At 43.3% G+C, this 11,561-nt stretch overlaps 2 protein-coding genes across 3 annotated transcripts; one reads left to right on the top strand and one right to left on the bottom strand.

Moving 5' to 3' along the window:
- The first annotated feature begins 1,185 nt into the window (after window positions 1-1,185).
- Window positions 1,186-3,623, top strand: LOC6587248. Its single transcript, XM_002013500.2, has 6 exons — window positions 1,186-1,249; window positions 1,324-1,872; window positions 1,925-2,791; window positions 2,852-3,030; window positions 3,110-3,318; window positions 3,386-3,623. Exons 1-6 carry the CDS (start codon window positions 1,214-1,216, stop codon window positions 3,535-3,537), a joined length of 1,992 nt encoding a protein of 663 aa, XP_002013536.1. The 5' UTR covers window positions 1,186-1,213; the 3' UTR covers window positions 3,538-3,623.
- A 28-nt stretch (window positions 3,624-3,651) lies between these two features.
- Window positions 3,652-6,361, bottom strand: LOC6587562 (LIM and senescent cell antigen-like-containing domain protein 1). Of its 2 annotated transcripts, none has more exons than XM_026990919.1 (6): window positions 6,226-6,361; window positions 5,058-5,177; window positions 4,685-4,990; window positions 4,475-4,616; window positions 4,148-4,406; window positions 3,652-4,082 (listed from the first exon to the last, which is right to left on the bottom strand). In XM_026990919.1, exons 1-6 carry the CDS (start codon window positions 6,237-6,239, stop codon window positions 3,886-3,888), a joined length of 1,038 nt encoding a protein of 345 aa, XP_026846720.1. In that variant the 5' UTR covers window positions 6,240-6,361; the 3' UTR covers window positions 3,652-3,885. The 2 variants fall into 2 exon arrangements, with proteins under 2 accessions (XP_026846720.1, XP_002013535.1); XM_002013499.2 differs by lacking the exon at window positions 6,226-6,361 and adding an exon at window positions 5,254-5,327.
- Between the last annotated feature and the right edge of the window lie 5,200 nt (window positions 6,362-11,561).

The raw sequence follows: 11,561 nt of genomic DNA, 5'->3' as shown, positions 1-11,561 counted from the left end.
CTAAACAAAAAAAAAAACAGTCGCAATGTTGTCACGTCAATGTTGATGGTATTTGAAGACTTGTTGCTTATCAACCAGAGTATAATCATTTGAATACACCATTTAATAAAAAACGTAAATAATAAAGAAATTTTTTGATATGTTCTAGACGAATTCATGCATTTGATTAGTTTCCCGCCGAAGATCCCAATACTCATTCTTGGTCTCTGTAAGAAGACAAAAAACTGCAAGATTTCGTTGTGATAGCTTTAAAACAGAGACTTACTAGTTTATGCCTTAATTGGAGCCTGGGATGACAAAAATTTATTCTATTCTATTCTATAATATCCCATCACAAAATAGGGAGCAAATCACAGAAAAAAGAGAGCACGTCCGTCCAAACGTGGTGGGACCACAACCAAATATAAATTTTTTAAAAATCAATGAGCAACACGGATTGAAATGCATGGATTTGAGAGAGAAAAAATTCAAAAACCCTGTGTATGGATGTTTCTATATCCGTTCGGGCGAAGCCCGAGTGTATATTTTATATCATCTCTCTATTGCCTGTCAATTCAATTCAAAAAGCTCGCTGTCTAAAAAATATCCTTTGTTCATAAATATACCTTTACAAATTTAATTTAATAGATCAAATTGATAAAATATAACTCTTAATAAACCAACAAAATCTCAATTAAAACCGCTCAACAGCACTGGTCGAAAATGGGTTAATCGTAACAGCTGACTAGGAAACAAGCTTTTTTTAAAAGATATGGCAGCCCAACTCTTAAAACCGAACTAAATCCATTTTCAGTTATTTCCGATCAGAGCTGATAAATTTAAACTCCCCAAAAGCAAAAGTACGTTCGCGCCAAGTTAGATGGTCTTCTAAAGTAAGCTTTTCATTTTCCAAAATTCGAGCATGTGGTCACACTAACCAACGCGTCGTTGGGAATTTCAAAATTGAGCATTACTTGTTTGACCGTTTTCGCTGAAACCTTTTGTTTAGACAAAATTCATTAAAAGGAAAAGCTAGTAATATTCAACGGAATATCAAAAAAGAGAAATATGTATGATGGAACTTGAATAATTCGTCAGTATACTTACTGTATATTTTGAAGATGAGACGGTATATTTGGTAAATTTCTGAGGTTATGCCCGTTTACAATAAATCCGCGGTCACACTGCCGGGACACGAAAAGCAAAAAATTTTTGGACTTTTGAAAAAAAGGAAATGCCGCCGAAAAAAATAGCAGCTTCTTCTGTTAAGGTAAGTGCGGATACTGGCAATGAAAGTTTTATATATTTGAAGAGTTTTACGGAAATGCCTGAAATGTTGCATAGCTCCCGGCGCCCGGGGGGAAAAAAGGACAAGCCCATTGCGTACTCTGCGCAGTCGTGGCGGAGCGAGTCTGTCAGCGATGTGGGGACTTTTACTGCTCGAAGGAGTGCCAGATAATGGACTGGCAGCGCCACCGCTATATCTGCTTTCCGATGCCGGCTTTGGTGATGCCCGAGGCATTTTCGATTCTGCAATCCCAGGAGGAGCTATCGATGGACATTGCAAGTGTATCCAAGGCCGGTTCGATTAAAGCGTCTGCAGCTCCTATGCCTAATGATGCGAGTATCAACGATAAGGTTAGCAGCACCAGCAGCTGCAGCAACACTCCAACTATAAGTGGAATTGCCGCACGTATGGCTGCAGCAGATACTAAAAACATCCCGACCCCGAGCAGTGAGAGCATTAAAACGAAAAACAAAACCACGTCCCTGCCGACTGTGGTAATACCGGCCAGCAATAGTGTGGTCATCATAAGTGGCTTCCGCTCTGCGAATCGCTGCTTAGTGCGCAGCGTTTCCGCTGACCAAGCATATTCCCAAGTGTGCGAGAAGGTTCGTTGATGGTTACATTACCTCCCCAAATACTAGCATTGTGTGCTTTTAGGTCAATGCGCTGGGTAACGAGATGCCAAGAGTAAAGAATCCTCGAATCCACGGCTTCGTGTTAGCGCTCCATAATGGCGCATTCCAACGGGCCAAGGTTCTGCAGACGCGCCCGGATAAATCCGCCAAGCTTCTGTTCGTGGATCAGGGTATAACCAAGATACGCAATTTTGATTCCATGCGCGAAATAAGCGACGAGATACTGGCTCTCCCGAGCTTCTGTTTTCTGGTGCAACTCAAGGACGTGCACAACTATAGCATAACCAACGATATCCTTGACTTTCTCTCACAATTCGATGGTGAAAAATGCATCATGCAGTACGACTCTGTCACCAATTATAACAAAATCCTTGTAGAGCTTGTGAATGTAAAAACGCAAAAGTCACTGAATGAGACGGTGCGTGAATATTGCTCCACAAAAAAGGTTTACAATAGCAAGAATGTATACTCAAATGGGGAGCAGATGGAGAGTAGTGTTTCAGCTGCGGTAAAGCCTCTGGAGGAAGGCCCGAATGTGGCAGCAAAGGATGATGCCGCTCCTCCAACAGTGGCGCCGTCTCAAGAACCATTGAAGCAGACAGAGACAAGGAGCATGCCGATCAAAGAAACACTACCAACTGAGGCATCTGTCTCGCCTGCAAAGGAACTGCCAAAAGATGAGCCAACATCAGTTAAAGAATTCCCATTAGAATTGAAGGCTGCAGAATTAACTGCTACAACAGCAGCCACAGAAATTGATGTGCTCCCTGAGGAAAAAATCGAACTGAAGACAGTCGACAAAACCATTTCCCCCAAACTGAACGGGATACCACTCGCACCTAAAGTCAATGGAGCTGAAGGGTCCAACAATGGACCGATTTTAGTGCCGGTGAGTATTATTCGTTGGTTGATTTCCATTCTACTCTTTCTTTTTTATCTCCAACGGCAGCCCTTTGAGATGAAACTATTGAGTGTCAGTGACAAGGCGGGCATCGATTTATACATTGTGGATAATTCCAAACTGTCTCGTGGCATGTTTGGCGCCTTTGATCGTGTCTTGGCCAGCGAATTTGGACGTTTGAATACAGCCATATCCAAAATTAGTCCATCGAAACCCTATACGCCAGTGTAGGTGATCATAATACTTTATACATATACTTAATCATATATATCTGATTGATGGATGTTGCTCTGTTCGCACACACAGTCTAAAGGAATATGTTTTGGCCAAATTTGAGAACAGCTTCTATCGTGCCAAAGTGGAGCAGATCAAGCAAACGCCGCAGACACAGCAGACAGTTTACCGCATGACATACCTGGACTACACAAACATCGAAGAAGTAACCGGGGAGGATATATGCCGATATCCGGTGGATTTGGATTTTCCTTGTATTACCAGCATTTGCATGATTGAAGGTTTGGTTTGCATGCATATGTCTGCAAAGTCTTTAAAAGTGTGGCATCTAATTTTTCTTTCTCACAGATTTCCCCCATAAACCGAATGCCGAGCAGATTGCTTACTTGTCTGAGGCCCTAAAAGTGCACGAAATCATTCACGTTGATGCCGTTTTCTATATGAAGAATGTGGCTTGGATCAAATGCAATGAATTGATCAAGAAACTAGAGACAATGTAGGGGATTCCCCTACAATTTCAAATACCAAATCTCTCAGACTAAGCGAATGCATGTTCAGAATCATTTTAAAAAACATTTATATATAAATAAAATTGCATTAAATAACAACATTAAAAGCTGTTAATACATTCATCTGTTTCGTCTGTTTTTCTTAGCGTTTAGCTGCCGTTGATTAAAGTTTTTTACATTAGAAATTACACACACGAAATAAGGGGCGGGGTTACACAAAGCAGGACATGCTGTTAGGATGTTAGACATAGACAAAAACGGAGAGAGAATACAACGACAAAAGGCACTGTTTTGGTGTGGATTGGCATGCAGCAGCCCCAGGATTTGACTGAACTCGATTTAGACGTTTTTCTTCATTGTCATCTCGTGGGCAGTGCGGAGGCGGCGCCGCAGCTCGTTCGGGAAGCGTTCGTAGCACTTTTTGCACACGGGCTTCTCGTCGTACTCATAGAACTTGGATTTCTGAGTCATTTTCGTGTCGCACACAGAGCAGGCAAAATGATGCACACACCAGGCTTTATTGAGGGCCGTGAACACTGTTAAGGGATAAGAAATTAAAAAGGATTAAAAGGAAATCGTTTAGGGAAGTTAATTTGCTCACCATCGCCGCCAATGACCTGGTTGCAGACAAAGCAAAGATTTCCAAAGAGCTGATGGTAATGCGTCTCGCAGTAGGCCAGGCCACGCTTCTCGTAGTGCCGATGCCCCAGGAAAGGCTTCTCGCACTTGGCGCACACAAAATGCTCCACATGCCAGTGCTTGCCCAATGCAGTGACCACACGCTCCTCAATCGGCCGACGGCAGGCCCCACAAATAGGTATCCCCATCTTATCATGGCAGCGGAGACAATACAATTCATTCTGTGCGAGAGATTAGGTGCAGCGTTAGGGAATCAATCAATTGGAAAGACAGTAATTAGAGGACACACCATATCGTTGGCCGCCAGCCCCGGGCGGCTCTTCACCTCTCTCGCCGTGGAATCGAGTTCGGTGCCGCAGGCCGTGCAACTGAAGTGATAGCCATGGTAGACCTCGCCACGGAAACGCAGTGGCTCCTCGTCAATAAGGCCGCTGCGGAGATTCATCCGAAATTAGATTAAAAAGTTATAAGCAGTGTCCAAGACTGGGCCGGAACTTACTGGCATTTTTGGCATACATAGCGACCGGTGATCTCTGCCTTCACCTTGGCATTGCACTCGTGGCATAAAGCGCGATTCTGATTCTTGATAAAACCGCTGTCGGCCAGCTCCTTGGCACACAACTGGCAGCGGAAGCATTGCGGATGCCAGCTTGCGGACATCGCCTTGATAACGCGTCCGATGACAAATTCCCCGCACCTGTTGCAGCAGGGGGCGAAGAGTACATGGAAGTCACGTTCGCAGTACTTGCGGCCCTCGAACTCGTAGAAGATCCCATCCTGGAATGGTCGGAAGCACTGAGCGCAGCTGAAAACAAGCCGCAGGAAAGCGTGAATACAGAAGGGAATACAAAACGAGCAGATCTGGGACTCACACAAAACAATGCGTATGCCAGAGCTCTCCATTGGAGTTGACAATCTTCTCGGTGGGCTCGAAGCCGTCGGCGCAACGCGTGCAATGCATTGCACCCAGCGACATGTTCACGGCCTGGACTCTGCAATGTCAAAAAAGAAGATGAGATCAGCATAAGTGGCCATCATTTCATGGCTCTAAAGTGCGGGATTGGTTACGTTTCAGCTTTTGAGTACATCATGGTTGGGTTTTATGATTTTAAGAATTGAGACACAAATGAGCACAACTTTAGGGCTGGGCATGAAGCGAGTGAATGGAGAGAATGCGGCCGGCCTTATCAGCCAATGTTGACTGACGCTTGATGAATCATATTTCAGACAAGAGGGTCCCAATCCAAGTAATTTAAGGCTTGGGCGGCCCTTTAAATACCCTTGCAGATTGATTTTTCTATGAAAAGACACCTGAAACTACAGACGGATATTCTGAGGAATATTTTCCATAGAAACGGACAGACGGATGGTTTATGGATTCCCTTTATGGTTTTTAGATGTTGCCTTTCTTAGGTTTCTAAAATCTGTGAAAAATGGTGATACCCTCTGCAAGGGTATTCAAAAGCTACGCCATTCCTTTTGCCTGGGCTCGCTGGAGCTTTCGGAATTTCAGTTGAGGTGCAAGAGTTAAAATGTTCGGATGGGGGCAGTTTCTCGGTTTTTAAATGGTTTCTTTGATAAATTAAATTGAATTTGGATTTGCCGCCAACACGCACACACACAATCCCACTCATCGCCACACGGACACACACACACACACACACACAAGCAAATAGTAAACAACAGAAGCGGCGGCAGGGGTCTATTAATAAATTTGAATGTGTCCATGACGTCATCGATGGAGTAAACATCTGGCGCATTAACAACACCAAAAGTGCATCTTTTGGGGTCTAAGGCGTGCCGCAGATGGCACAATGGATGAATGCTGGCCAAAAGCATAGTTAATTTGCATATTATTTAGCATTAAAAGCTGTCAAATTACGATGTGGACGAGTTTTTGGGAAAATATGAATGAATGAAGCAATCAAGTGGGTCACTGCTGGGCCTGAGGTCGTGTGCTAGTGATGTAATTGCAGGACACAGCGAGGCGATGCCAAGGACGTTAATACGTTTTTGGGGTGGACGGAATATTCAGCTTACTGCACAGGTGGCATTCTATCTGTTTAACTGGCTTTCACTTGTTGCACTTGCCCACGGCTCGCCAATTGGATTGCGATTGCGTACGTACAACGTTTTTAGATCACGGCAAGAGAAACACTCTGCAAAACAAAATTTTCATATAAAAAGTGTGTGTGTTTTTGTCTGAAAGTGCTGGCCAATTGGCCTGTTTCTTGCTAGATCCGGTTGTTTCACAGATTTATCTCCCTTTCTGCCCACGATCGGCCGTTTTAGCAAGCCAAATTGACCAGCACAGGCCGAGACGTTCAGCACCAACAACAACAACGGGTCTTGCCAAATTGAGACACAAGAATTTCACTGATCTCAATGGCAATTTTGACACTCTTAACTCCTTCAACACATTGGTAGGGGTTTTCTTATTACCAATAGAGTAAATTCCAAACAAAAATAGCCGATTTTTAACGCAAAAACACCCTTCTTAATAAAAAATTTAACAGGTGCGCAGTGTGACCGCAGATTTATCATAAAAATATACGGTCTGATACGGATACCAAAATATACCGTCTCATTCTCAAAATCTACCGTAAATACACTGACGAATTCAATTTCCATTATACATATTGCTCGATTTTGATATTCCGTTGAATAATGCTGGCTAACTAAAGCCCTCAGCCATGCCCACATAGTTTTATTCCATTGATGAATACATTTTCTACAAGATTGGCTAGTTTTTAGTCCATGCTTTTATTGTATTCTGACTAAAACAAGGCTTAAACAAAATAGTTCAACAAAAAAAAAACAGTCGCAATATTGCTGGTATTTAAAGACATGATGCGTGTATAGGCCTTTGTATACCCTATTTCGTTAATATCCTGATCCCGATACCAATTCTTGGCCTCTGAAGTACCTTTTAAACAGATACTGACAAGTTTGATATTCCGTTGAATATTTCTAGCTATCTGAGACACTCTGCTCTGAACTCATAATTTCATTCGATTATTTCAATTTCCTAAACTTAAGTTGTCACCTTTTTCCACAGGGATCTAAAATAAAGCGGAAATTATATATTTTTTCCTACAAAATTGTTTGTTCCAGTTAACGAAATTTCGTCTTCATTCAATTTCGGGATGCAGTGTCTTCGTGTCGAACGGATCAGAGCCTCAGCGAGCTCTTGGTGTTCTTTCTAGAGGTGCGATTTCAATTGAAAACAGTTTAATTCGAATCATAGGAGTTTTCTTTTCCCGAATAGCGAATGAAGTGCCTTCCTGTAAGATGGTTTCTGAGTGTATTGCGGATGTGGAAAAAGTCGGCCTGAAGGCATACAGATATTTCCAGCCACCGACCCCTGAGCCACCGGTCGTCGTCGTCTGGACTTCCCACTGCGCCCACTGGGTGGGGGTCCTGGCTGGGCCCATCATACTCGCGCTTCTTTTCAAGCTTATCTACAGCATTATCAAAATACGAAGCGCAACAAATGTTGGAGTGGATCCGGCAGAAAAATCGGAGCTTGCCGAAGGGGAAGGACTGGTGCCCGCAGAGCAGGACATAGAGCGTCCTGCTGCTGCAGGGGCAGCCCAAAAGGAAGGTGGCGACGTATGGTATTGGGATCCGCTTCGTGGATTTAATCTGTATTGATTTCGTTGCTATTGTTGATATTGCGGCGAGAGGAATCGGACACGGCACTGAGCTCAGCTCATCCCAACTGACGCCCGAGTCGTCGGAGTCCTCGGATGCTTCGGATGGTGGAGTGACATCTACCTTGGCAGCTGCCGGTTGTTGCTGCTGCGCCTGATTGCTTTTGTTGTTGTTGTCGGATCGGAAACGATTCTCCTCCAAACGGATGGCGTGGTTGTTCCCGTCAGCTCTGCGCTTGTGTAAATTCTGACGCTTGGCCGAAGGGCTCCACTGATTTTAATTGTGTCTAAAATAAGGTTTAAGCCAAAACAATTTCCACTTAATTCATTTCCTTATATGTTAATACACGCCAACTACACATTTGTCCTTGTAGAAGGCATTGTGGTAGTGGTAACCTGGCACACTCGTCCAGAGTCTTTTCGCGCCATCTTCATCCGCAGCTTGGTCGCGTTGCCCCTGAAATGAATTATCCGGCAGGTTCTCTATTGCATTTTCAAAGTCTTTAAAAGGGAGTGCTTGACGGCGTGCTTCCCTGCGAGAAGAATATCAGTATGCAGTGATTTTACATTATTTTTGGCTATGCTTGCTGCTTTATTTATTTTCTTCGATGGAGCCATTAGAGCTCGATATATTGGCTCGGTGTGGCTCTTGCCGGGCCATGCGCCGAACGAATCGTCTGCACCATTGGCGCAGGCCTGCCAGCCATCTCAGAGCCGGGCGGCCGATATAGGTAGGATATTGTTAGTTTAAGAATTTAGGCAGATATCGTGTCTTTCCACTCACCTTGTTGATGGGACACTGAAAGTCTTCGGGCCGCTTGCAGCAGTCGGCCTCATCGTGGACATTGTCTCAGTTGTCAAAGGTGGTACCATGGCAGATCAGAGCCTTGTCGCTGCCCTCGGCTGACTGTCAGCTGAACTGATCCGCCGGGCAGTCCTTTCTTCACAGCGCCAGAAGGCGTATATACAGTCGCTGTTCATTTCATTACTAAAATTATCTGACCGGATACACGCCGTAGTTCTCCTAGTCATCCAGTAGCATCAGATGCTTGGGGCACGAGCAAACGTCGTGAGTACTGCGTGTCACCCCGCTGGCTATGCAGTTGTGGAAACGTCCACACGGCCCGGATGTCGGTGAACTGCGACAGACGATGCATCTCCACGGAACGACGCTCTCCGTTGACAGTGATCCGGTTCTCAGACGAACAGCTGTTCTACCCCTACCCCCAGTCCAGGGTCTGTTCTTCTTCCTCCTTTTTGAATTGTTTTCCTATGAAAATCGTCTTCTGGGGGCTGAGGCAGGGAGTAGTGGGCCACAACTGCGCCAAAGGGCGCCGCTTGTCGTTTCGGCATCGCTGCAGACTCTGTGGCTCGACTTTAACTGTAAATGCGAAGAAGGTGGAAAGCACGGAATAGCCGTGGAACAGCGGCTGTTTTTGGGGAGTGCCCTGTGACATCAGGACTTACTGTCATTTGAAGCCACTGTAGGCAGACGTACAAGGCACTTTTGCTCATACAACAGTAGTATAAACTCAAATTCTTTATTCCGTCGAATATTACTAATATTACGAATCATATAAAACATTTAGCCATGCCCACATAATTTTATACGATTGATGAATCATTTTTCTACTTAACTGGCTTTTTTTAATACTTGCTTTTATTGGATTTTTCGTAAAAAAAGGTTTTAGCGAAAAAGGTCAAACAAATGAAACAGAATAAAACGTAAGAGAAAAATCGTTCCAATTATTCAATTTCTTTATTCCGTTGAATAATGCTGCCTAACTAAAACCATTAGCTCTGCCCACATTATTTTAGGCCATTAATGAATAAATTTTCTATCCGATTGACTACTTTTAAATACTCTCTTTTATTGTATGCTGTATAAAACAAGGTTTAAGCAAAAAAGGTAAAAAAAAAACAGTGGCCACGTAAGTGAATATGGAGTGTAACGTAAGTGAGTATGAAATGTCGCGCCAACCGGAGTTTGGACACAGGTATACCCTATTTCGTTGATATACATATGAAGAAACTGGTTTTCCAAGATTTTTTAAAACGTAATTAATATAGAAATGATCTCAGATTGTTATGTTTTGTTATGTTATGGACATTTTAATGCATGTGATTAGGGCCTTGTAAATATATCTCGATCTCGATACCCATTCTTGGTTTCTGTAAGAAGACCAAAACCTTCAAAATATCGTTGAAATACCTTTAAAACAGAAACTGACTAGTTTTGGCCTTTATTGGTGCATTAGATGACAAACATTCTCTCAGTTCTATAATATCCATTTCCCAGGGTATGTAAAATGTTGCTCAATCCGCGGAACAAGAGTCTGGCCCATACAAATTAATGTTGCCAGCAGCATAAAACGTAAGAAAACGTACATAAGTGAGTATGGAATGTAAGGGACATTGTCGAGGGGAAAAATCCCAGAGAAAATCCCCAAAAAGTCCCACCAAACTTGAGCGCCAAATCCAATTGAGATGGTGGTGCTTCGATAAATCGCGACAGCTGATCGCTAGTGGTGGTTATAATATTGAAATCGATGCTGTTATTGATTATTATTCGATAGACCTTTCTAACGTCTATCGATAGCTTATTTGAGCGGCAGCTTTTGAATTTTTATATTCCACAATGCTGAAAAACTTTGGTAAGGTGACCTAGCTTTATCTTGGTACGAATTTGTGTGTATTTATGGCGCCAGGCCCAACAATGTTGATAATATAATGATAAGCTACAGTTTCAGTTTCTTTGTTACGTTCTCTTATCAGTTCAGGTCCAGGCCGCAAGTGGTGTTCTTTTAGAAATCGTTTCATAACGTGCCTTATCAGAAAGAATACCTATGTATGTATGCATGTATAGTTTTTATTGTTATTTGTTTATAAACAAGTTTTCTATGCTAATATAAACTGTACGGGGGGAGGAGTCGTGTTAGTAGGAAACCCCTTGACATTGAAACAGATGGAGAAACTGGCCAAAGAAAAGAAGAACAAGATGTATATTAAATTGCATGTATTTGAACAGATCAACTTTAGTGCAGGGAGTATATAGTTTTTAATTGTTAAGAAATTTCTCTGAATTCCATTTAGATGTTTGTGCGTACTGCAAACTTCCGCCTGACGAGGGTGAGGGTTATATTTTCGTAACACCCCACTTCCGCAATGTGAGAAGTTCCAGCTGCAGTTCAGTCTGGTCTGGCCTGGTCTGCTTTATTTGTATCGCTTTGTAAGGCATTGTCCCGCTACATCGCTCTTGTCTATCAATATATCTTTTGTCTCTTTTTTATAATTATTATTAAGTTGTTTTTCTCTTTTAACACACAAACAAACAAAAGCGCCCTCGCCGCAAGGCCGCGGAATGTGGGAGAGAGAAAGAAGAACAACAGAACGACCCGAACCAGAATCCACTGGAATGGAATCCACTGTCACCACCGACCACAAGTTGTAGGGCAGCGGGGCAGGGCTAGGGCTGGGTGCTGCGAGACAAACGGCACGTAGCAACAGCGACGCCGACCGGGAAGAGGCCGACTGTCTGTCGGGGGGCGGGGAGCTGTAATTAAATTACGTTACATATATGTTGTTTACCAAAAATGTGTTTTTTTTTGGCAAGTCAAGGCAGCACTGACGGAACTATTGTAACCTATGGAGAAGACTTTAGACCAGTATGAATCAAGCGATAAATGCTTGTCGCGCTCGTACCAGTGTGTACAGGCGGATGCA

This window comes from Drosophila persimilis, unplaced genomic scaffold, assembly GCF_003286085.1.
Source record: "Drosophila persimilis strain 14011-0111.01,24,50 unplaced genomic scaffold, DperRS2 tig00000000-arrow-pilon, whole genome shotgun sequence".
In the NCBI taxonomy this organism is placed as follows: Eukaryota; Metazoa; Arthropoda; class Insecta; order Diptera; family Drosophilidae; genus Drosophila; species Drosophila persimilis.
Note: the sequence above shows the minus strand (reverse complement) of the source record. Positions and strands in the feature narration are given on the sequence as shown.

Bases quoted from the DNA above. Each gene is read 5' to 3' on its own strand.
- LOC6587248 (XM_002013500.2), top strand. From the start codon at position 1,214: ATGCCGCCGAAAAAAATAGCAGCTTCTTCTGTTAAG. The intron at 1,873-1,924 runs GTTCGTTGATGG...GTGTGCTTTTAG, and splicing joins ATTCCCAAGTGTGCGAGAAG to GTCAATGCGCTGGGTAACGA. The intron at 2,792-2,851 runs GTGAGTATTATT...CTCCAACGGCAG, and splicing joins ATGGACCGATTTTAGTGCCG to CCCTTTGAGATGAAACTATT.
- LOC6587562 (XM_002013499.2), bottom strand. From the start codon at position 5,276: ATGATGTACTCAAAAGCTGAAAC. The intron at 4,617-4,684 runs GTAAGTTCCGGC...GAATCTCCGCAG, and splicing joins TATGTATGCCAAAAATGCCA to CGGCCTTATTGACGAGGAGC. The intron at 4,407-4,474 runs GTGTGTCCTCTA...TCTCTCGCACAG, and splicing joins GGCTGGCGGCCAACGATATG to AATGAATTGTATTGTCTCCG.